This window comes from Dermacentor albipictus, chromosome 4 (assembly GCF_038994185.2).
Source record: "Dermacentor albipictus isolate Rhodes 1998 colony chromosome 4, USDA_Dalb.pri_finalv2, whole genome shotgun sequence".
NCBI lineage: Eukaryota > Metazoa > Arthropoda > Arachnida > Ixodida > Ixodidae > Dermacentor > Dermacentor albipictus.
In genome coordinates this window covers 35,730,058-35,755,853 of record NC_091824.1, presented here as the reverse complement: position 1 = coordinate 35,755,853, position 25,796 = coordinate 35,730,058, and the positions used below count along the sequence as shown (strand labels likewise).

Sequence of the window (25,796 nt, the reverse complement as noted above, 5' to 3'; positions counted from 1 at the left end):
CGGCCCATATCAACGTCTACAACCCCGACGGTCGTCCTGGCTTAGCCACGGGATCCAGGAAGGCTTTGTGGCACCAATCACATGGACATTGAAGACTAGATGTGCACATTTGTTGCGCACATATGTCGGGCACGTATGTTGGACGTGTGAGTGCCCACACCGAATGAAATCGGGCGATTGTGTGGGGTAACCTGGTGTTCTGCTAACAAGTCACCGCGAAGTATCTGTATGATTACCACAAAAAAAAGCTTAGCTACTGGGTCCCATGTAAGAAGAAGCAGAGAGACTTTTTGTTCTGCCACCGAGTGGATAATTTCCGTTAAGAAAAATTATTAGTGAACCGTGTCCAAACGCCCACACAATCATAAGTCTTTTACAGGCTTGCTTGCCGTGTGCGGTAAGGCCTAGAGTGATAGGACTGTGTCCGACTATGTTGGCCTAGTACTGTGGGCATCGCTGACTACGCTTTCAACGTGCTCACGCAGAAAAATTGAGTCTGTACAGGATACCATAAAACACTGTCAACGCTTTGAGAAGGCTAAGAGGCGCCGCATTGCAACGCCCTTCGCAAGGCCACTAAACACCGCTTTGACATCCTTCTGTGACGACAGGCCCAGAATGCAGCGACCATTATCATCGACCGCATTTACGCGAATAGCGCGGCGAGAACTTGAAGCGATGTCGTCTGTAGCCCTTTATTCCCGCTCTAGTCAGCCGAACTTGTCTACAGTAAAATTTGTGCAGGCAGTAGTCTGCGTAGAACTCGTTAAAGCAGGAGCTTTGTGTGTGCTATAGCTGCTTATAGCTCGCTAGTGCTCCTTCTCCTTCCGCTGATCAGTGGTATCCAGCACGCTACCGTAATCCAGCCGAGTGGCGAACCGCAAATAATCGGCCAATACGTTTTGCCTGCCGGCGTATTCATCATATCGCTCGACATTGTAATAGCGGTACTGTCTTGTCACCTCTGCAACTGTCACCGCCTCTGTCACCGCCTCTGTCACCGCCTCTGAATTCGGGTGCCTCCACTGACGTTGTGCATGTGTCTGTGCTTAAACCTTATTTTGCCGCGAGCTCACCTGCATGATAGCCAGAAATGAGACGGCGCTTTTACAGGTAAAAATTATGCTACGGCGCAACCAAGAATGGCGCCAAGGACAAACCAAGACAGTTTGACGGTGTAGAGGTGGGATCGGTCTCGGCAGCCACCTGTTTGATAGGTCGTTACCTTTCTTGTGGATAACTTGTGTGTTATCCCTAATTTCCTCAGCGTAACAATGTTTATTTTATTGACCTATTTATTTACAAATAATTGAGAGGCTCCTTCAATCGAGATATTACGTCACAGAGTTAGACTGGCACAAAAAGTGATTTCATTATAAAGTTAATATCTATTTGATAACAAATATTTAAGGTAAGCGTGCCCTACCAAAGGGAATTAAGGAAATATCTCTGCCAGTTCCATGCTAAAGACATCGGGGTCAGTATGCTAGTGAGGTAATCTCGTAGGTCGTGCGAGGTGGCGCAATTGTGCGATTTTGTGCGGCCGAATTGGCGATTGGACTTTGAAATGGATGACTGGATTGGAATTACAAAAAATATATAACTTTGGAGATATTTTTCAGGCGATCGGCTGAACCTTCAAAGCTTCAAATATGTTTTTGGCTCTACTACACGCTAGCCAAGGTTATCGGAATGTTACTGATTACACAATTCTTATCTCTCGATCTCAATATGAGGGTGAGTTTGCCAATCTTCCAGTAAACAGGGAGCTTTGTCCTATTCATGCTTTATTATTTCTTTATTACGCCATTTGTTGCCTTGTAGCGATTGCCCATTCGTTGTCTTGGTGCTGTGCTTCTAATCTCACTTGCGGTCTCTGAGGATATTCTACAGGTTTTCCCGCTCAGTTTAATCCAGACGCCATTGAAAATAATCCAGGTGCCAGCCAATTTAATCCTAGCGCCAGCATTTTTAATCCCAGTGCCAATAATTTAATCCAGGCGCCGCACACATTTAATCCCAACGCCATCCGAATTAATCCGCGTGCCAACCCATTTAATCCTTGCGCCAGCCATTTTAATCCAAGTGCCACACAATTTAATCCCAATGGTAGTCAATTTGATCCTGTTGGAAATTGATTGAGAAACGAATAATTCGTGCAGAAGAGCTCGTAACAGGCGTCATGAATGCCGTATATTCATTGATGTGATCACTATATTGGCGTCAGCACTATAGGAGCACAGTTTCCACGCTACCGGTGTTGTTATGGTTTCTTCAGGAACACTTCCGTGTGTTATACCGCTCGCTCATTTTCTCCTTTTCAAGTCGCATTTCCGAGTGACAAGAGGCTCACATAAGTGAGGCAGAATCGTGACGGATATTACGCGACTTGTGTTGCGATCATGACATGCGATTTCCTTCCCTATCGCCTTGCATATCGATCGACATTGTTCGCAAGTGTAAAAACTTGCTCACCATTACTCAGGCACTTGGCATAGTCACTAAGCACCACTCTTCTCAAGCATGCACTATCCTAAACTGCCGGCATGATTATTAAACGAAGTGCATAGTTGGGTGAAAACCATGATGACATCATGTGAGTCACTAGAGATCACCTCATTGGCTGCGTGATAGTGAGCCAGTTATTACCCTCTATAGCCACTTCGTTTGATATGCATGCTGGCAGTTTAGGATAGTGCATGCGGGAAAAGAGTGATGATGTCACAAGAGTCACTAGTGATCACGTCACCTCAGTCAATGATAGGGAGCAGGTTTTTAAGCTTTGAAAGCGATTTCTTTTGATATTGTTACGGTTAAAGTTAAACAGGCTTTATTTAAGGACCGAAATTGATGGTGAAGTAAAGATGGCGTCCCGAGGCTGCACACGCATGCACACGCTAACGTCTTCTTCTTCTTCTTCTCGCCCGGCTCATGCCGTAGCAATCCCCGGTTGCCAGACAAAGCCCGCTGGGCAAGTCGAAATCACTCGGAAAGCGTAGGGTGAAACCGCTTAAGACGGGCAACATGTACTAACTGGGTCCGGCTAGACCGACGACCAGCCGACGTCAAGCGTGCCACCACGTACGTCAAGTCACTCAAGCGATCTACAATGACGAATGGGCCCGTGTACTGGGGTAAAAACTTTTCGCATAAGCCACGTTTACGTTGCGGAGTCCACAACCACACAAAGTCTCCTTTGGCGTACGAGACAGACTGGTGTCGGCTGTCATAGCGCTCTTTCGATCGGTCTTGCGATGCCACAGTGCGAAGACGAGCGATACGCCTGGCTTCTTCGGCAAGACAGAGTACTCGCTGTGAAAGTCAAACGGTAGTATAGTGTCAATGCAGCTTAGCGGTGAACGTGCGTAAAGGAGATAAAAAGGACTGTAATCGGTCGTCTCATGCTTTGCAGTATTATAAGAATAGGTGATGAAGGGGAGTACGTCATCCCTGTCCTTGTGATCGGAAGATACGTACATGGCCAGCATGTTAGTTAGAGTTCTGTTCGTACGTTCCACGAGCCCATTTGTCTGAGGGTGATAAGGCGTTGAATGACGGAATTGCGAACTGCAGAGACGAAGCAGTTCTTCTACGGCGTCCGCAACGAACTGACGACCGTGATCGCTAATGATGACACGGGGGGGACCATGTCGAAGAATAATGAATCGAAGCAAAAACGTCGCAACGGACGCAGCTGTTGAAGATGGTACGGCCGCCGTTTCCGCGTAACGGGTCAGATGGTCGACACATACGATCACCCATCGGTTGTCGTTAGATGATCGGGGAAATGGGCCCAGAAGATCGATACCCACTTGTTCAAATGGCAGGCAAGGTGGCGGCAGAGGTTGGAGAAGACCTGGCGGAGCGGTCGTAGGGCGCTTGTAGCGTTGACATTGTTCGCAACTGGCCACGTAGTGCTTGACTGTGGCCCGCGTTTTGGGCCAGTAAAAACGCTCCTGTGTCCGGTCCAAAGTTCTTACGAATCCTAGATGGTCAGAGGTTACATCGTTGTGCATGGCTCTCAGTAAGTCCGTTCGCAGACTTTGCGGCACCACCAGAAGGAAGCGTGCTCCTTTAACCGCATAATTGGTCTTGTAAAGCAGGCCGTCACGGACACAAAATCGACCGGTGGCTCGAGGACGCGATGCGGCTACAAATAGAGGTTCCAAACTAATATCATTTTCCTGCTCGGCTTTGAAAGTCATCGAATCTAGGAATGTAGAAGAAATGGGAGCAAAACAGTCATCAAAATTGTCTTCGTCACACTCCGTCGTCGTCAGAGGAAAGCGGGAGAGACAGTCCGCATCTGCGTGGCGACGCCCGGACTTGTAGGAAATAACGAAGTCGTACTCCTGCAGTCGAAGAGCCCAACGTGCCAGTCGTCCACTCGGGTCACGGAGATTCACCAACCAGCACAACGCGTGGTGGTCAGTAATGACAGTGAACGGGCGTCCATAGATATAGGGTCGAAATTTGTGGACAGCGAAAACAGCTGCCAAGCATTCTTGCTCGGTCACAGTGTAATTGCGTTCCGCCTTAGTCAAAGAGCGACTAGCATAAGCCACAACGTGTTCAGCTCCTTGATGACGTTGCACAAGTACGGCACCGATGCCGATGCCACTGGCATCAGCGTGCACTTCCGTAGGTGCGGATGCATCGAAGTGACGCAATATGGGCCCTGACGTTAGCAGAAATTTTAGCTAGCGGAACGCGTCGGCGCAAGCCGATGTCCAGTTGAAAGGGACGGATTTTTGGAGAAGACATGTTAGGGGGTACACCACGTCGGCGAATCTTGGGACGAAGCGACGAAAATACGAGCACAGGCCCAAGAAACTTCTCAACTCCCGCACTGACTTCGGTGCTTCGAAGGAGCTGACTGCCTCAATCTTCCGTGGATCTGGCCTCACACCGTTTTTGTCGACCAGATGCCCAAGTACTAACGGCTCGGTTTCCCCGAAACGACATTTCTTGGAATTTAGGATCAAGCCGGCTTGTTTGACACAATCCAGAACAAGACTGAGACGGCTGTTATGCTCACTCAATGTGCTGCCAAAAATCACCACATCGTCGAGGTAGCACAAACAAATTTCCCATTTAAGTCCTCGGAGGATTGAGGCAGTCAGCTTTGTCAGCAGTTTGTTGCCAGGTCAGGATATGTGTGACGGCGGTGACGTCGAGTAGGTCACAAGTGACCTAATCATGTCACTCAAGAATAAGCTATTACATTCTCAGAACCAATTCGTTTGATATGCATTTTGGAAGCGTAAGAGTGTGTGCAAGACACAAGCTTAGTGAGCTATATTGAATCGCTTAGTGATTATGTCAAGTGCCTGAGTAATGGTGAGCAAGTTTTTACCCTTGCGAACGATGTCGATCGATATGCAAGACGATAGGGAAGGAAATCGCATGTCATTATCGCAAGTCAAACTGCGTAATATCCGTCACGATTCTGACTCACTTATGTCAGTTACTCTTGTCACTCGGAAATGCGACTCGAAAAGGAGAAAATGGGTGAGTGGTATAACACACGGAAGTGTTTCTGAAGCTGCCATGACGACACCAGTAGCGTGGAAACTTGCTGATAAAGTGCTGACGCCAATATGGTGATTACATCAATGAATATACGGCATTCATGACGCCTGTTACGACCTCTTCTGCAAGAATTATTTGTTTCTCAATCAATTTCCAACAGGATTAAATTGACTGGCACTAGGATTAAAATATGTGGCATTTGGATTAAAATGGCTGGCGCAAGGATTAAATGAGTTGGCACGCGGATTAATTCGGATGGCACTGGGATTAAATGTGGTGGCGCCTGGATTAAATTATTGGCACTGGGATTAAAAATGCTAGCGCTCAGATTAAATTGGCTGGCACCTGGATTATTTTCAATGGCGTTTGGATTAAACTGAGCGGGAAAACCTGTAGTTACGGTTTCATTTATTATCTTTATTTTAGCTTCGTCTTCCGGTTCGAAAGCCGCGTATTTGTGACAGAGCACTAGCACGAATAAATGTGTTTTTCCCGTGTTACTGCTTCTATTGGACTGTTTTTTCTTGGCTGATTTTGCTCTTTCACTATTCAAATTGAGAGCAATCATTGACCTAATAACCTGTGATCAATGTCCTTTACTTTACGCAACACTGCGTAGAATTAGCACAATGCTCGGGTTGGCACAAAGTATGAAATATATTTTATGTCTTGTTTACCTGTCGGGTATTTTCGAGGTCAACGTTCTCTTATGTTGCTTTCGCAAAAAGGGTATTTATTATTCTAAATCATTTCCCACGGAAGTTTCATGGAAATATAGGCTCTACTATTCTTAGAGTCAGCACCGTAGAAGCTAGCTGCATTTTCCCCAGCCTACTTTTCTCTAACTTTCACATTAAAGTCAGCCACGACTACAGTATGCCGAATGTGCACGTTTCTCAGTTATAATTCCCCGTCGCGATAAAGCTGTTATATTTTTTGATCGTTATGAATAGACAACGTAGCCGAGGTTTCTTATATATGCAGCCAATATTTCTAATTTTGCCTTATTACTGCTGCTACTCTTTCATTAGGGAGTTAGATCATCGATCTTGCCTGCTTTGCCATCCTAAATGGTATATCTCACACCATGTTTCCTCTAACCTGAAAAACTTTAGTACCCAAAAGCATGACCAATGGTACAGCACTGTATATGACTTACCATTTCTCCTGGCCTGACTAAGCTCATTGATATTGACGCGTGTACTTATCTTTATCGGGCGACCACGTTTCGCCGCCTAACAAATGTAATCGCACAGCGCGGGATGCGCCTGCATGTATCCGAAGTTTCTGGAAAGTTATCGATGCTTCTATCCGGCTGTCTGTTGTCGCCAAACCCTGTCTTATCTGATTTCATCGCGTGACGCGAATGGTGTAGAACTTTTTGGAAGGCACGCGGGTCCGAACGATTAGTCTGGAACATTCGACGACTGTAGTATAAAAGCCGACGCGCTTGACCCGCTGATCAGATTTTCGACGATCGCCGACTGTGTTCGCCGCTATCGTTGTGCTTTAAGTGTACCCTGTTTTGTGGGCACAGGTTCGCCCAATAAAAGCTAGTTTGTCTTTCACAGTACTGCTACTGTGTTCTTAACGTCACCACCACGTGACAATATTGAAGGTCATGCCAGATGATTCCTCAAAAATTACTAAGCTAGATTCACTCGAGGGGGTTTGTGTGTTAGACGCTGCCAGGCTGAGTTTTCGGAGGTGGTCTGTCTGAATCCGGATAAACTTAGCACCCTCTGCTACGTTGTAGGCCTGAGCCCCGCCTCGCTCAGGTGCCCCGCAGCCGCAGGGTTCTGAGGGCCAGGGGTTAATTGCAGGATTCAAAACGGATGTGCACAAACAAAAGCGAGTTCTGTTCTGGAGAGGGGGTGCCCTGAAGCTGAATGGGCCTTCCTAACTTGGTAGCACGTGGACTAATGTAGTCGTACACTTGCTCATGGCCACGTTTTCTGTTCTTTTTCCCCAACACGAGGGGCCATTTCAAGTTTGAAAACTTTTTGGTATGGAAGAGAATTCGTGGTCGGGGCCTTGAGTACAGATAACACCTATTCCACGCCATGACATACCGCAGTTTTGTAATCCGCGCCTAATGCTCGGAGCATGAGAGCTTTTGCATTTTACCTTCATAGAAAGAGAGCGACCGAAGTTCGGAATCGACCACAGGACATTGTGCTCTGCAGTAGGAAGAATGCTGTATGCACGTAGGCACCGCTGCAGCTACACTAAGGCTAAGGCGCATGTTAAGAAAAAGAGTGCTTTTGACGCTTCCAAGGGGAGCGCTTTTTCAGGCCAACCATGGGTGCTTGCAGACAATACGCGACATAGCACAGTTTACAGGATGCTGGCCTTGGTTGCGTCAAGCCAGGGAAGTGTTGAAAAATTGATTTATGATTGCAGCTTGCGGGCGAGCCAAGTTTACGAATAAAAAGACCATAGAGATCTAAGGATGGTTTTGGGTGCGTTATCACCCAAAAGCAGCATAAGGAAGCGCCGTATAAAAAGGTTCCATAGCGAACGCTAACAAAATACGTCGTTCGGCATAAGAAGTCAGCTTAAGCCCCACGTTTTACTATTACAGGAAGTTGACACCAATGAAGACCTCGATACAAGAGAATGGACTCTCAAATATTTATTTGGTCAATGTGATTGCATGTTAGATTTTGTATGCTCATCTACGACTATATTTCAGACCGAATCCACACAAAAATATTATGCAAGAATTGCTCGTACGAGAATATTTCAGTCCATCCTGATTACGGACACATAGAAAAGGCGGCCGATCAATGGCACGGAAAGCTTCGGGAAAAAAAGAAGAGAAAGACTGTGAATGAGCCCCTGATTTGGTGACCTTTCATGCTGGCTATGAGATTGACTTCTCTTGGCTGAAGAATATTGTAATTCCATGTGGCGCTATTCTGTTTACTTACCGGGACATACTGGTCAGACAATTCTTTTTATGTCACCTTTATTTCTTGAGAGTTCACATTTTTCTGGGTTCCTTTACCAGAACAAAAACTGACAGCCTTAATAAATTGTTCATTGAGTCAAAAAATGCTTCGTGAAATGCAAAAGAAGTAACAAATTTCGGCGCCATATTTTGCGAGGAAAATATTTTTTTTTCATTTCTGTGTAACATACTCAGGTAAAGCTCAGTACCTTAAGCTCCTTATTGAACAAGTGTTTAACAATTGCCCTCTGAGGGCATTTAATGCCGAACGATGTACCTGTTGTGATGACATCACCTTCAGTTAGTCGCATCTCATATGAGTCATGCGCAGACTGTCCTTGTCTTTAATTTGATGTTCAATTATTGCACCATTAATTGATGTAGTTCTACATACTCAAGTAACTGAATAGCTGCGAGAGACGTTTGAATGGAACACTCCGGATAAAATTTAACTGCTGTGGTGGGGTAAAATGCACGCAAACTTCGGTACTCGGGCCTGGTGGCATTTGGCCTCCATTGACATGGGACCGGCACGGTCTCAAACGAAAGTGCGGCTTTGAAGTCAGCAGCTATAAATTTTCTGCGATCATTTGCACAGTGCCAGTGGCGCGTGGACTCTTCTCGCGCTCACCTGCAGTTCATGTCCTGGCCGGTCTGCTCGCAGATCTCCCCCCAGCGTGCCTCGATGTGCTCGTAGACAGCAAAGAGTTCGTCCCCGATGATGTAATGCCGAGCGTCACCGCGAGGATCCAGACTTTCATCCTCCAATTCTTCAAGAGAGTCCAGTATGGGGTCCACGGCCGAACGTAAGTCCCCAGTTAACTGCGTGTGCAATGGAGTCTCATGAAAGGCCACTGACCAGTGCCCTTGATAAAACATTCGACCAGAGAATCCTACCAGCACTTCACCTGCGTGTCTGAATTTTGGACGATAAATTCGAAACGTGCCGATTCAATACGCAGCAAATACTGCCCCCGAAAGTGATAGGCGAAACCTATGCGGGAAGACGGCAGTAGGCACAGGAGTGGAGGCTGACGCAGCTGACATTGGGCAGTCTTGGAATAGCGTTTGTCACCTTACACACGTTACGCGTAAGGAGCTTTGCGGGGCGTTACGGTGGGCGTCCTTTCAAGACCTCTAGTTAGCCTTACGGAAACGCAAACGTAGGGAAGACTTTATAAAAACAGGATGCCGCCTGGTGCCACGTGCCAAACGTGTCCTAGCTAAGACAACCCATTAGCAACCATCCTGTTGTTGCTACGCGGACGCGTCTCGTTAGGCCTACGGGGGCCGCATTCGCCATTTGATGTCGAAAATTGGACGTGCTACGCGCGCATTTTCTGCACAACCGCTCAACGGGAACGCTAGAGCGCTTGCGCACAACGCTCATGCCGGCAGCGGTACGAATATCGTTCTCGTTGCTCCGCTTACAAATTGAGTGGAGCGTGAGAGTGCCTACACGTGGTTCTTTGGTCGTTTTGAAGTCGAACCGATAGTGCGCCGCTCGCGTCTCGGCGAGAGGCGCTTGTCAAATGCAAAATCTGCGCAGTTCCCTGCAGTGGCTAAAGTATGTCGAACCTGAGTGCATCGCAGTGTAAGCGGCGCTCAACTGAAACAGTCGATTGTAGTTGAGAATAAGAGAGATAAGCGGAGCGGTGAGGCGATGAGCAGATAAGCAGCGTGCCATAATAATAACAGCATTGGTTTGAGGAGCAGGAAAATAATTAGGAGGTGTAAGGAGGTCATGCAATACGCGTGCACGGGGTATTCTAGTTGAGATTACGATGAAGGAATCGATCTGGGCGGGCCATGTTGTGCCTGCGACAAATAAGCAGTGGCCTATTGGAGTCGCTGAATGGCTGCCGAGGAAAATGGAGTCCACAAAAGGCTTTAGATTTGGGACGGTGTGATTAAACAAGAAAATTTGCTGGTACGGTATCAGCCTGCGCCAGGCAGCGAAGTTGTAAGTGGATGGAAGAGGCCTTCGCCCTGCGGTGGGTTGGATATAGATGTCAATTATAACATTGATGACGTAGGGATTGATACAAATATAAAAACACAACGATACTTTGGTAACAGAGGATTAAGGTATCATTAGGAAATGTAAAAGAAAACAGTATAGCGATGGTATGATATTACAGAATACTGGTATCATATCAGAGATTGATGTATGTGGCCAGCAGTCTGTTTTTTATTTGTAATATCGTTTTCCTCGCTTGCTTCGATTTGTGCAAATACGCTTCCGTTATGAAGGCCGTTGTGCGTTGTAGAGCTGCGGAAAATGTAGGGCACAACAGGCTTTTTGCTGAAAGTTGGGTGGATTTACTCATCAAGCCACTTCTCTTTTAAATTTTCTTTGCGGGATTGTTTGTTTGAGTCATCAAACCATGGAACTCCAGGTAAAGCTATGAACTACAACTTCCTGTCATTAAGACAGCGGCAGCCATAGAACAGCAGCTGCAGCAAGGTACCACCCTCTTGTTAGAAAACATTGTCGGTCTAATATTCAGTGAAATGTCTTAGTTACTGTTTTCAGCAAGTTACATGCAAATGGCGCGTGTATTAACATATGGCGGGGCACCTCTAAACAATTGAGGCAGCAAACAATGGATCCAGGAAACTCAAAACGTCTAGAGGCTCCAATTCGGTTACAAATTGTTTTCCATACATGTTGGTTTGTTGGAGACAATCAAATGTCGCTATCTTGCGGCGCTAAAAAATCACCGCTAGACAAGATTCATAAGTTCAAAATTTCCGCTATAACAGAAGCCGTAACGTAGTTCACCAGATGGGACTGACCGGTGAATTAATATCGAAGCAATATATACGCGTTACCGTTCTGTCAGAAATATTGTGTTTCGTGGTATTCACTGAATGGTAACTTTAGCTTTACATATTTTGGGGTTTTGGGTGCCAAAACCAAGGTACGATTCTGATGCGCACCAAAGTGGGGTGCTCTGGGATAATTTAGACGACCTTGGGGCCTTTACAGTGCAACCCACGCGCGGTACACAGGCGTTAATGCACCAGCAAAACACCAAAAACCACTACGCTGTCACGACGGGCAACTCAAGCTTTGCGTAATATGATATTTCGCCTCCATTCCTGGCCTACCACAACGTCCTAGCATCCCGGCTCAGGCGCGCGCCTACCTGGAAATGCAGGTAAGTTGAGGGCGGGTCAGAGGATGGCGGTAAGTGAGAGGACTTTCCCGGCAACTCATCGTCAAAAACGATGCCACTCAAGGACGAGGTTGGTGCCAACTGCTGCCCCTCGTCCAGAATCTCCTGCAGGAGTTCGTGCAGGATTGCCCGCGCCTCGTTCAGCGATTCCTCCACACTGCGCTTGCGCTCTGCTGCCGACCGGTGTGGGCATTCCTCGAAGTCACCGTGGAAGGATTGCGAACTGGTTAAGCCCCTGCGTAACGTTAAAACGCGCCTGTTGACTATTTCAGGACAGCGTAGTCCCCTGCCACCCTGACGTCACACAATTTTCACTTTTAAACTGTAAGCGAGATCATGCCAGCATTCCTATCACCATGGCTGGGCAGAGTACGATCACTTTGATAGGCCAGACAACTGAAATCTCCCATGAACACAACAAACGGAACCTTAAAGTCACAGTCGGCTGAACTAGCCATGCTCAAAAAGACATTTTAACATCTCTGTGCATCTTTAAGTATACCTTGATTAGGCGCCATAACACACCGCGAAACAACATAAAATCGCATCGGAAAAAAGTGGTATTGTCAATATTGAAAACTGAAGTAGGATATTCGAATTTCTTCCTAAGAAAGAAAAGGCAGCCCGTCGAATTGCCAACAGCGTCTGACAACAAATGCGTTAAGGAAAAAAATGAGCGCCCTCAAAACCACCTCAGATTTTTTTTTTCGCGGTAATTTGGAGGAAACGGCTGTTCAGTGAGGCTGGAAACTTACCATCTACGTTCTCTCGAATGTCGTCCTTCTCCTTCAGAATTCGCCTTCGCTGCATAAGAAAATGCCAAAAGTCATTGCGTTAGTCAATTCTGTAACTAAGTACTATGTTGTGGATGTAATGCTGATTGCCGCTACTTTGTAAGACACGAAACACATCCAGGGTCTTCAATTATTTTCTAAAGAAGCCTTTACCATGACATGGACATCAATATCGCAGGACCAAAACGCTGAACAAATAAAATTGACGCTTGAAATTTCGATCGGAGATAATGTTGTATGAATTCGCGTTTTTTGTTTTGATTTCAGAGCAAGCATATACATAATAGGCGCTATTTTTGGATAATATGGAATTTTCAAAAATATCCTGTGGCAGATAGCACATAATTGTAGACATTGAGCAAGATTACTCAAACAGACCGACACTGCTTACACGAGAAAGCGAAATTCATAAATAAATAAAAGAAAACTTCTTGATCAACTTTTTATTTAGTACACTACCGCACATATCGTGATTTACTAATTTACTACGAGTTTATACCGAGGTTCTCGCGACACCAGTTTGAGAATGGCACCATCATCATCATCACAAGCGTGGTTACGCCCACTGCAGGGGAAAGGCCTCTCCCATACTTCTCCAACTACCCCGGTCATGTACTAATTGTGGCCATGTTGTCCCTGCAAACTTCTTAATGTCATCCACCCACCTAACTTTCTGCCGCCCCCTGCTACGCTTCCCGTCCCTTGGAATTCAGTCCGTAACCCTTATTAGCCATCGGTTATCATCCCTCCTCATAACGTGTCCTGCCCATGCCCATTTCGTTTTCTTGATTTCAACTAAGATATCATTACCTCGCATTTGTTCCCTAACCCAATCTGTTATTTTCTTATCCCTTAACGTTGCACCTATCATTCTTCTTTCCATAGCTCGTTGCATCGTCCTCAATTTAAGTAGAACCCTTTTCGTAAGCCTCCAAGTTTCTGCCCCGTACGTGAGTACTGGTAAGACACAGCTGTTATAAACTTTCCTCTTGAGGGTTAATGGTAACCTGCTGTTTATGATCGGAGAATATCTGCCAAACGCACCCCAGCCCATTCTTATTATTCTGATTATTTCACTCTCATGATCCGGATCCGCAGTCACTACCTGTCCTAAGTAGATGTATTACCTTTCCACTTCCAGTGCCTCGCTACCTATCGTAAACTGCTGTTCTCTTCCGAGACTGTTAAACATTACTTTAGTTTTCTGCAGATTAATTTTCAGACCCACCCTTCTGCTTTGCTTCTCCAAGTCAGTAAGCGTGCATTGCAGTTGGTCTCCTGAGTGACTAAGCAAGGCAATATCATCAGCGAATCTCAAGTTGCTAAGGTATTGTCCATCAACTTTATGCCCAATTCTTCCCACTCCAAGTCTCTGAATACCTCTTGTAATCATGCTGTGAATAGCATTGGAGAGATCGTATCTCTCTGTCTGACGCCTCGCTTTATAGGAATTTTGTTGCTTTCTTTATGGAGAACTACGGTGGCTGTGGAGTCACTATAAATATATTTGTCTTTTTACATATGTCTCATCTACACCCTGATTCCGTAATGCATCCATGACTGCTGAGGTTTCGACTGAATCAAACGCTTTTTCGTAATCAATGAAAGCTCTACATAAGGGTTGGTTATATTGCGCACATTTCTCTATCACCTGATTGATAGTGTGAATATGGTCTATTGTTGAGTAGCCTTTACGAAATCCTGTCTCGGTCCTTTGGTTGACAGAAGTCTAAGGTGTTCCTGATTCTATTTGCGATTACCTTAGTAAATACTTTGTAGGCAACAGACAGCAAGCTTATCGGTCTATAATTTTTCAAGTCTTTGGCGTCCCCTTTCTTATGGATTAGAAATATGTCAGCGTTCTTCCAAGATTCTAGTACGCTCGACGTTATGAGGCATTGCGTATACAGGGTGGCCAGTTTCCCTAGAACAATGTTCCCACCATTCTTCAACAAATCTGCTGTTACCTGATCCTCCCCCGCTGCGCTCCCCCTTTGCATAGCTCCCAAGGCGTTCTTTACTTCTTCCGGCGTTACTTGTGGGAATTCAAATTCCTCTATACTATTCTCTCTCACATTATCGTCGTGGGTGCTACTGGTACTGTATAAATCTCTATAGAACTATTCAGCCATTTGAACTATCTCATCCATATTGGTAACGATATTGCCGGCTTTGTCTCTTAACGCACACATCTGATTCTTGCCTATTCCTAGTTTCTTCTTCACTGTTTTTAGGCTTCCTCCGTTCCTGAGAGCCTGTTCAATTCTATCCACATTATAGTTCCTGATGTCCGCTGTCTTACGCTTGTTCATTAACTTAGAAAGTTCTACCAGTTCTATTGTAGCTGTAGGGTTAGAGTCTTTCATACATTGGCGTTTCTGGATCAGATCTTTCGTCTCCTGCGATAGCTTACTGGTATCCTGTCCAACGGTGTTACCACCGACTTCTTACCACCAGTTTAGAGATAATAATTACCAAAGTGTGCTGCGGATACTTGGGCGTTCCAGTTACATTTGTGCTTGAATAGTTAAAACGGTGGTTGGTCAAAAAAACTAAGGGAATCAATAATGCACTTTTACAGCAAATTTCACTGCGCATGTTTTGAAACCCTTGTGATCCTTGGAAGTCGGTTCCAGTGGACATGCTTTGCAAGCTCACCAACTACAATTCGTAAATCGAAATATGTACCATACCGTAATTTGGTAATAATGGTAACGATATAATTTTTGCGAATTAGTTTATTAGTTATTTCCATTTCCCGCTCGCGTATTGTCCGCCGCTTCCAGTAATGCACCTCAAGGTCCACAACTACGCTGTGTTCCTCAGGCGGTTCGCAAATTTATGTATGGTCTAAAAATAACATTCCGTAGGCGCGCAGTTGCAGCTAGATGTTAAAAAGAAGCCTATGAAACTTTGCAGTCAACCTTGTTTGCTCTGAAATGTGCCACTATTTACAGTAAATATGATATGATAGTTATATAAAAGAATATGTTACGGATGTTCGTTTTTGGCAAAATACTGTGCCTTAATGTTTTGTGCTTTGTTTTGGAAGGAATGCAAGAGTAGCGGGAAGTATAATAGAACCTGTGGCAAATCATATTTGGGAAACACGGCAGCATAAATTTAATAATGATGAGCCCGTATAGGGATCGAGTTTAGGTTTTCCGTAATTTTTAGAAATTCCCTCTTGCGAATAACATAATGCCGATCTTGTGCTGGATTATTCGGAGGCGGACATTACTTGCGCGGGCAAACGAAACAGATTTTAACATAAATAAAAGATAAATAATTAACTTACTAATTAGTTTACGGCACATATTGAAGTTTACGAATTGAAGCCGGTGAGTTTGCGAGGCGTATCCACTTGAAATGATTTACCTAAATAGCACCAGTTTCAAGATATGCGTCAACAAACAGGTCGTAATAAAAATGCGCAGTTGCTCCATTTACCTTTTTTTTTTACTCGCCGTGGTCGCTCAGTGGCTATGTTGTTAGGCTGCTGAGCACGAGTTCGTAGAATCGAATCCCGGCCCCGGCGGCCGCATTTCGATGGGGGCGAAAACACCTGTGTACTTAGATTTAGGTGCACGTTAAGGAACCCCAGGTGGTCGAAATTTCCGGAGTCCTGCACTACGGCGTGCCTCATAATCAGAAAGTGGTTTTGGCACGTAATACCCCGCAATTTTTTTACCTTTTTTTTCTAGTAAGAACTTTTTTATGCATTGAAGCAGAAAAGTAAAAGGAACGACCATGTATTTTGTCCTCACACTTTAGGAAATAATATTTCAGAACTGGGGGTGTATTCTTTAAGAGTCCACCTAGTGGACTGTCCATTTCGGCCGCTGCTGATTGGATGCAGCTGTACGAGCGAGGAGGAGACGAGCGGCCCTAACCAATCAGGAACGGCCGAAATGGACAGTCCACTAGGTGGACTCTTACAGAACACCTCCCCTGGTGTCATCCTGGAGATTCAGTATGAGGGGATACGTCCTGCAAACTAATTAAGCAAGAAATCGTAAAGCAATTTATTGCGAAGGAAATTGTGAATGTCTAGTTAATTAATTGAATATGTGTTTAGACTTCTCGTGCTATTAATGTTTGCTTCTTCGGAATATAGAACTCAAGGACAATAATTATGCTATCTGCCCCAAGAGCCGCCACGATGACTTAGCTAAGCCGGGGTTGTGCTGCGAAGCATGAAGTTGCCGGATGAAACCCGGGGCATGGGGCCGCACTTCGGTGGCGACGAAATGAGAAAAAAAAAATGCCGGTTTCGCGTGCATTTACTGCGCGTAATGAACCCCAGGTGGTCAAAATGCCATCTTAAATAAGGATTACTTCAACGCTATAGCACTTTCCCCAAGCTCGTATTTGTGTCACTGCCCCTGATTTCTATGGTTTTTTTGTTCGCACTTCAAATGGGGCTAGTGACGCCCTTTGCAGACAACGGAAAGTCGCATGCCCACAAACTGTACGCGGAGGGTTGAAATCTTGTCGTGACGTAATGTTTCATACTTCGCAAAATTTGTTCATAACCAAGAAATATATATTAAATATGTGACAGACTACTCGAAGCAACTTGATTGGATGTCTGTAAACACGCTGTACCAGTTTCTGTGAAACAACTTGTTCTTTATTACATATATTTAGATATATAAGCTATTGGCCGTGGCTAATTTACATTCTATGTATAAAATAAAAACGAAACAGCAGTTCCACCTAAAAGACAAACCAATGACAGATATACCAACGTATTAGACGACTACATGAACTAAAGTGGTAGTTTTATCGGCCGCATAAATACCAGTAAACGCTTCCTTATTAATAAAGTTCGGTGAAACTTCTATTTGTACAAAACAAAGATTCTCTTAATTTCTATTCTCTTTATAGCAGAGGTTTTAGCTTTAAGTGTATTTTTTTATTTTGCAATACTACCTATCTCAGAAGCAATCATACCAGGGAAGGCAAACATATAAATTCAAAACAAGTACAATCAAATCACGTATACAGTGCGCAACGCTGGAGTAATAAATAAATAAATATCACTAATAGCAATGCGATAAATCACAAGACTACAAATTACGGCAATTACAATGGTAGGGTGCGCAATGGTGCAATCAGGTTATCGAAACACAATATCCTGATACAGGTTAAAAAAGTTTACAGAAACTACTTAGCCTGTACATCCGTTTGCACCGTAGTTAAGAACATGTTTAAAGGTTCAGCGTCTGTAACACAAGGACTAACTTGATTCCATTCTTTTATGGTTTGAGGGAAATATGAATATTTTAAGCGATTCGAGTTGAAAGTTTGTTCATTGAGTGTTTGAGAGTGCCTGTAGCGTGTTGATATAGAACGATTGTATGAAATTTGTCTAGACGTGTCAATGTTTGTGTCACCATGAATGAATTGAAGCAAATACTTTATACTTTAGTCCTGCTAGTTTTGGCCGACTTTGCAGTGTTAATAACCCAGCTTTCTTTAGTAAATCTGTAGAAGAATCTGTTAGCTTCTATATATTATAAATTAACTTTATTGCTGTCCTCTGCACCCCCTCTATTATTGCTATAAGGTCCTTTGTGTAGTGGGATGAAAAAATGTTAGTCTACTCTAGCACTGGTCTCACAATCATCTTGTGGGCCAGCATCTTTGTATCTGGGGGCGCAAGACGAAAGCATCTTCTCGAAAAGAAATGCGACTTTACTGCACTTAAAGTTATAATGTTAATATGGATTTCCCATCGAAGATCATGCGCTAAAGTGACGCCTAAATAATTATTCTCAAACACACGATTCAGAGACGTGTCGGTAATAATGTAATTGAAATCAGATATTTATTTCTTTCTAGCTGCGGTGGGCATTAGATTTTTTGCATTTAGAGTCATCTGTCACTCCTGACACCAAGAAAGACTCTAGGGCATTGTTTAGTACATGGTGATCATCATAGGAATTTCATGGTACAACACAATCGTCAGCGAACAGACAGGAGTTAACATGTAATCTGGAAGGCAAACCGTTTATGTATACTAGAAATAAAACAGGGCCAAATACACTACCCTGGGGCATTTCCCAAGTAATGTAACAGGTACTAACGTGGAATTTTCTTTATGAATATGCACGTATTTCAAGCGGTCAGTGAGATAGTTTTCAATCCATTTAACAATAGGGCCTTCACCTAGTATACACTTAGGCTTCCTAATTAATTTCTTGCGTGTCACACGATCAGAAGCCTTGGAGTAGTCCTATAAAATTTTATGTTTATTGTCTATTATCAAGATTTAGGATGTGTCGTGTGTTAGTTATAGCAGCAGTGTGACTGTTGAGCGACCACGACGGAAGCCGTGTTGATAGGATGAAAGAAGGGATTCCTGTTCGAGGTATGTATTTATGTGCTTAAATACTGCGCGTTCAAAAGTTTGGATATGGTCGAGGTTAGTGAAATGGGCCTTCAATTAGATACCTGTGACGTGCTACAGGATTTATGCACGGGGATGACCAGCAGTTTTCCACTCAAAAGGAAGTGAGCAGGTCATTAATGACTTAATAACGATATGCAATGGGTATTTAGCGCTCCACTGAACGTATCTCTTAAGAGATACATTAGGTATGTTATTGGGTCCAATCGTTTTCTTCGTGTCAATAATTCACAAAACGTTTAACAGGCCTGCTTCTCTGATTGTGAGCGGCTCGATATGATTTGGGCCACGTGGTACTACGTACGAAAGTTTTCCATGATCATTGTTAAATACTGACTGAAAATAACTGTTAAAGGAATTTGCGTAGTTCTTATTGTCATCACTGGGGGTAGCGGGGCTGTCGTGGTGTTTAGGCTTAAGGTACCTGCAAAATTTCTGTGGCACGCTTTTCAAAAAGTTAGGAAGAATTTTAGAAGAATATTTGTTCTTAGCTGCCTTAATTTTTTTTATTTCATATTCGTAATGGATGCGTTAAGAGCATGTCTGTTTAATGCGTATACTTTAGCTTGAGGGTGTTACGTGGTCTTTTTACTTTTCAGTTAGCTTAGGTTATTTCGCGTGATATCCATGGATTTGTTTTCTTTGCCTATTTCATCTTTATTGGCACGTGATTTCGAAGGCTAAAAAGTACAATGTCCGTATATTTTTTTCGCAAAGCGTCTATATCTATAGAACTATCCGTAGAAATATATTCAAATGTAGCCTATTCAAAACTGGGATAGTCGAAATACTGAGGTCATCAGCATTTGAGAAATCATAAAACGGGCTACACTTTTCAACAACAGGAATAGGGGTTTCTGTGTGGACGGGAGCAATATGTTATTTCGTGATCGGAATGCTTTGAAGAATTTGTAAATTTATGTTTTCAAGTGGAAAGTGCCGTGTGAGAAATGCCTGATCAATAATATTTTATGTACCTCAGTGTGCGTGGGATGGGTAACTACCTGATTCATGTTAAAATGCAACATCACATCGCTGATTATTTCACAGGATGTCGAAGGCAAGTGCACGGCTTTCCCTTTACTGTCGGGTACCTTGAAGTCGCCCACTAAGATTAGACGGCCACATGACGCATGGCGTTGTATATAGTCGTATAGTGAACGGGCAACGCTACAGTCAGTTCGGGTGCCATGACTTGTAAAGTATTTATTTCATTCACTTCAGATCTTGCGTCGACCAGATACTGGGCATGTGCATATAAGTCTAGAATCATTTCATACGAAGTTTTCATCTCTTAAAATGAATTTATGCTTCACACGAATTCTAGTTCGGGATTTGCAACTTTCCTTCTTTTTTTTTTTTGCTACAGTACACGCACTCCCAGTGACAAGCGCTGACGTGGAGCGTACATGTGCCCTTCTTCCATTTATTTTCTGCCCTTCCCTTTCCCTCTTCCTTTTGGCATATATATTTTCGGCAGAAAATAAGCGCTTCGTCCTGCATGGTGACATGGACCACCTCCTGTGAGAGGAGGCGTGACTGCTGCCAACGTAACAGTAGTGCATCTTGCATTCATTAGGGAAGCGCCTGTAGCTTCCGTGCGCTCCGCTTTTGTTTGTTTCAGTAGCAACGTCACAATACCGACGAGCAACACAGGAAAGCCGAGGCTGCCCACGGAGGACAGCAACAAGAGGTTAGTACCAAGAAGCTGCAGCTGTGCGACGAAGCCATCGACAGCCATGGCACATAGGCTACCGGATTTCGACCAAGAAACAGATACTCGGCACATTTATCTGGCAAAGGTTGAGGCGTATGTTGAAGCAAGCGAAGTCACCGATGGCGCCATGAAAAAGAGCTTTGTTGGTAACGGCGCAGAGGCCTAAGGTGATAGAAGCCTTGTGCGGAAAAGAAGCACCTCGTCAGCCAAACTCACTCAGCAGCAACAAATTTGTAGGTACGTTAAATGAGTTTTTTGTACCAACTCCTAATGAGATCTCCGACAGCTTCAAGTCTTTCCATCGCAACCAACAAGAATAGTTCATGCAGACATTCATTGTCGATGTAAGACTGCCCACAACTACAATTTGTCATCGACGTTCGACAGGATGCTTAGAGATCGTAATGTTTGTACTGCCTGTTCGAAAAGTTTGCAAAAGTGGCTACTAGTGAAAATGGACTAAATACTCAAAGAAGCAGAAACCCTCGCCCTGGCTGTGGAAACCGCAGAGCACGGGTCGCAGTAGACAGATAAGCAGAGTGGTGCTTTGAATGTCCTTAGCGGTACCGGCCAACTATTGCAAGGAACGTGCAGATGAGCGAGTCGCAACAATGAAAGTACTGCGGCCAGCATGGTCACAAAACTTCTACATAGTCTTTGAAGAGCCGCCAGTGCTTCAAATGTGGGTGGCAGGGGCATCTGGCTCGTATGTGTGCGAGCATTTGGCAGCGGCATCCGGCTCGTATGCGTGCGAGCTTAGGTGGTGCAAACAAGGTGCTAGCGCTAACAGCAGAAAACTCAAGACAGAGTGATGGCAGCAGAGCATTGCAAGTCTGGTCCATCACGGGTGCTCGCCCTTTCGTGCCACCCACTCGGAAGTTCATCGTGTGGGATGGCGTCCCCATATGGATGGACTTTGATACTGGCTCGCCTGTTTTGTATCGTTCCGAAAGCAATGTATGAAGCATGTCGCGATCGTTGGCCCCGACTTCAAAGCGCAAAGTTGAAAGTTTCATGCTATCCAGGAAAACTACCAGTACTGGGCATTTTGGCAATGAAGGCTTCTTACAAGTTGGTGAAATTTGATTGCCCACCGACGGTATTGGATTTGTGGAGACCTTAAAGTGACATTAAACACTGTGTGAAATGGAATGGTGCCCTCCGATGGTCATAAACGACATCTTCGCAAATTTGCGTGAAGACAGCAATTCGGTAATTCAGCAATTCAGCAACCTCGGTTTACGAGACGCCTACAAGCAGATTGCGCTGGAAGAAAACCAGCGGGGGCTGGTAGTCGTAAACACACATAAAGGGTCGTTTTGTTTTCATTTTCATGCTACGTTTTATTAATCTCAAGCGCACACGAATTACATAAGGGAGTAGTATATAAGATAGAGGAATTTGACAAACACACTCAACACTAAAGAAACAAACGGCAATGAAGAAATCCGACAAGAAGGGCTAAATAAAGAGCCAAATACATGCTTAAGTAGAAACAATTGACAAAGAGAATGAACGGTGATAAGAAACAATGACACACAGTAGCTCAAACAACAACCAGAAGCGGCGCAACATACAGGCAGAAGACAATGAACTGAAAACCTCTTAACTGTCTGAAAAAGAAAAGTGAGGGATCAGCATCAAATATCGCACGAGAGATGAACGAAATAAGTCGTGATATGGTGGTATTCATAGTCATGGTGATGGTAGTCGTGATCCCTTTGGGCGGAAAGCGATTCCCCTCTGTCTATGTACCAGGATAAAAAAAATATGAAAAAGGGCATTGGTGTTACAACTGGTGGCGTTTACTTTGCAAGGATGGTTTATGCTGGATGACTGATAACATGGTTGCGAAATGAAGCCGTGCTCCAATTGGTCGTTTTGATAAATTTTGTTGAAAAGGCTAAGGCGAAATACTTTCCTATGACGCTCGAGAGATTGCAATGACAGGGTTAGCTGCATTGAAGGTATGTTGCTGGTATGGTTCTAACTGGCAAGAATGAAACGTGCCGAATCATTCTGGGCCATCTCGAGTGAGGATATTAAGTTCGTGAAACCAGGGTCGCAAATGGCAGAAGCATATTCGAATTTTGAACACACTAATGCCTTGTACGTAGTCAGTTTAGCCGAAACAGGTGCTTTATAAAAAGTTCGGTGCAGATGACCAAGCATGCGATAACCGCTGTTACTTGTGTAATTGATTGGATGCTTTCTGAGGAGATCATTAGTTTTATAGATACCTAAGTATTTACAAGAGCTGATAGGATCTAAAGGAAGATTATTTAATGAATAAATGAATTCTGCGTTTTACGTGCCAAAATGATGATTTGATAATGAGGCACGCCGTAGTGGGAGGACTCTGGGGGGACTCTGATTTTGACCACCGGGTGGTGTTGAACGTACCAGCAATGAACGGGACAAGGACGTTATTACATTTCGCTCCCATCGAAATGTGGCTGCCGCAGCGGGAATTTGATCCCACGACCTCGTGCTTAGCAGCGTAATATCATAGCCGCTATGCCACTATGGTGGGTTGCAATATTGTTTATGTCATAGCGAACTGGAATAGTGAGACTATTGCCCGAAACTTTTGAGTCCACGGCTTATGTATTACACCAGCTATTTCGGGGTAAATAACTTAGTCGACGGCCAATAAGCGGATAGGGGAAGTCACAATGTTGGGGAGGTAATTAATAGAAACTAAGAGAAGAGGGCCTGAAACGAATCCCTGTGGTACACCTGACGGGTCTGATGTTAACGATGAATTGTTATTGGTAATAAACACGTACTGCTACCGTCTCCTAAGAAAATAATTCTATAAATTCTATCAAAAGTTTTGCAAGTGAGCATAGAATGAGTAATCCGCAGGGAGTGTCGCAAGAATAGGGCTTCGTAAAACCTTGTTGTGCCGAATTCAAAAAGGAAAGCGACTTCGTATCAAGTAAACTAAGAAGCAAATGACATGTTCAACGATTTCGTAAGTTTTGCTGGTAAGGCAAATGGGCGATAATTCAAGGGGATCGCTTATTATCTGATTTATAAGATGGAATCACCGTCACCTGCTTCCGATGCTCAGGATGAATAGCATTATTTATTGATTCTTGAAACATTTTCGTCAGAAATATAGAACACATCTTTGTTTCTTTGAGGAATCTTGCATACATACAGTCAACACCAGAGGAACATGAAAGTTTCAGTGTGTCAATGAGCTTTAGGATTCCAGCCACATCTATTTCTATTGGCTGCATACTGTCGAATTAGGAAAACGGATATGCTGCTAACGAAATATTGTTTGTAGATGACAAATTGAGAATAGAGATATCGTTAAATGTGGGTGCGCACACTCTACCAGGCACAGGTAAGCCATTATGGTCAACTAAAAATCTGATTGTTGTTGCGGTCATTAGTTACGATGTTGCGATATTTCTGAGGGTTTCTGATGAGCGTAGAAGGGTGTGTTTTTCAGCAAATAATCGGTTGCCGTAATAATCGGTTGTCGTTTGGAATCTCATCAGCACCGACGATATTCCAGACAACGATCGAGTCAATATGGCACGGAATATTGAGGGTGCAACCATATCTGGATGACATTTTGATAGCAGAGACTGTTGATAAGCCGAAAGTAAACCTGCGAGCGGTGTTGCAGGTATTAATAGAACACGGCGTTGAACTAAGGTATACGTATACGCATGGTAACGAAGCTCCCATAGAAGACCATGCGTCCTGCAATGGCGGCTTGTGGAGGCATCGCAACGCCATCTACATTTTGCGGGGCCAATTTCTCGGTGAAAAAAGAAATCAGTGTTTCCCGTTCGAGGCTTGCTGCTCCAAGTCGTCAGCCGTGCCAGCTCACATCACATGGCGTACAATGAGCAAACAACAGTACAAATGAAGCGGAAATGAGAACATTCGCTACAACACCACCCCAAATTCGATTACGAATGCATCCATCTGTATTTATAGCCTACATTCTATAACAGCAGCATTAAGTCTTGAGAACTTTGCGTGAATTCAGAGCAATGAGCGCGCATAGATTTTCAACTAAGTACCGCATGCATGTGTTCTTCGTGCCAGCACACATCTGCTGTTTCGGTGTTAAGATAACTTTAACATCACATAAAAATAATTCAGAACAACCACACTTTAACCTTCACTAACACAGCGCACGTGCCGCCTGTAGTTTTCTCTGGTACTTAAACCATAGCTGAACCATATTCTTTAGTGAAAAGACACTTGAATATAAAGGTACGATAATATGTTGTAAGGTTAGTAATATGTATTGCAATTCTTTTTTATGGCTACGCATAAGAGAGTTTTGATGACATTACAGTGTTCATTACGGTAACACACTCACGGCATATCTCAGCATGCGTTGCCACGAGCAAAATTCTGAAGTCTGCACAGTTTCGTACTCATTATTCTTGGTTGGAAGCAAACAGTTTGCGACTTCCCATTTTCCTATTTCAATGACACTGTCTGCACTTTTTGAAATGATTCTGTTGGTGATTTAATGGATGCATATTTTTCATCAACTACTGTTTTTCCTTGCGAGAGGTAGTCGTGCTTCAATCGCACGGAACCGCATTTCAGCCTCACCTTCACGTCCATGTGAATTAACCTTCGTTAAACTGCTCCTGACAACTGCTGGACAAACGAGGCCGCGATGACGTATCTAGGCCACCAAATCTACGCAGCAGGACTGCACCAAACGGAAAGGAACGCTGAGGCCATCAGGCTGGCGCCAGCCACACAGAATGTTTCCGAGTTACGATCGTTTCTGGATAAGTGTACATTTTAACAAGAAATGTTTACCGAATCTTTCACAGCGGCTCGCCGCTTTGTACCGACTTCTGGAAAAAGCAACCAGATGGTCGCGGGGTGCAATAGAGGAAGATGCATTCCGGAAGGCTGAAGCTTTGTGTGCCGCGCCAGTACTGGCCCAATTAAATCTAATGAAAGGGCTATTCTTGGAATGCGATGCTTTACCCTATAATGTAGGAGCCGCTCTTGGTCATCGAATGGATGGGTAGTATCGACCAGTAGGATTTCGGTTGCGAACGCTGACTGCTGTGAAGAAACATTTTTCTCAAGTTTTATAAGAGGCGTTGGCTCTGGTTAAACGCATCACGCTACTTGGCGGAGAGTTCACTGTAATTACGGACCATCAGCTTTTGCCGGGCCCTCAAACGGCAGACCGGCAAAC

The 25,796-nt window shown here is 44.3% G+C and overlaps 1 protein-coding gene across 1 annotated transcript in view; it reads right to left on the bottom strand.

The window, feature by feature from the left end:
- LOC139059623 (uncharacterized) overlaps positions 1-25,796 on the bottom strand; it is a 67,464-nt gene that overhangs the window by 9,181 nt on the left and 32,487 nt on the right. The window contains exons 4-6 of the mRNA XM_070538044.1: positions 12,423-12,471; positions 11,638-11,902; positions 9,117-9,307 (exon numbers count right to left, since the gene is read on the bottom strand). Of these exons, the coding sequence (XP_070394145.1) occupies positions 9,117-9,307; positions 11,638-11,902; positions 12,423-12,471 (505 nt within the window). The remainder of the gene's footprint in view (positions 1-9,116; positions 9,308-11,637; positions 11,903-12,422; positions 12,472-25,796) is intronic.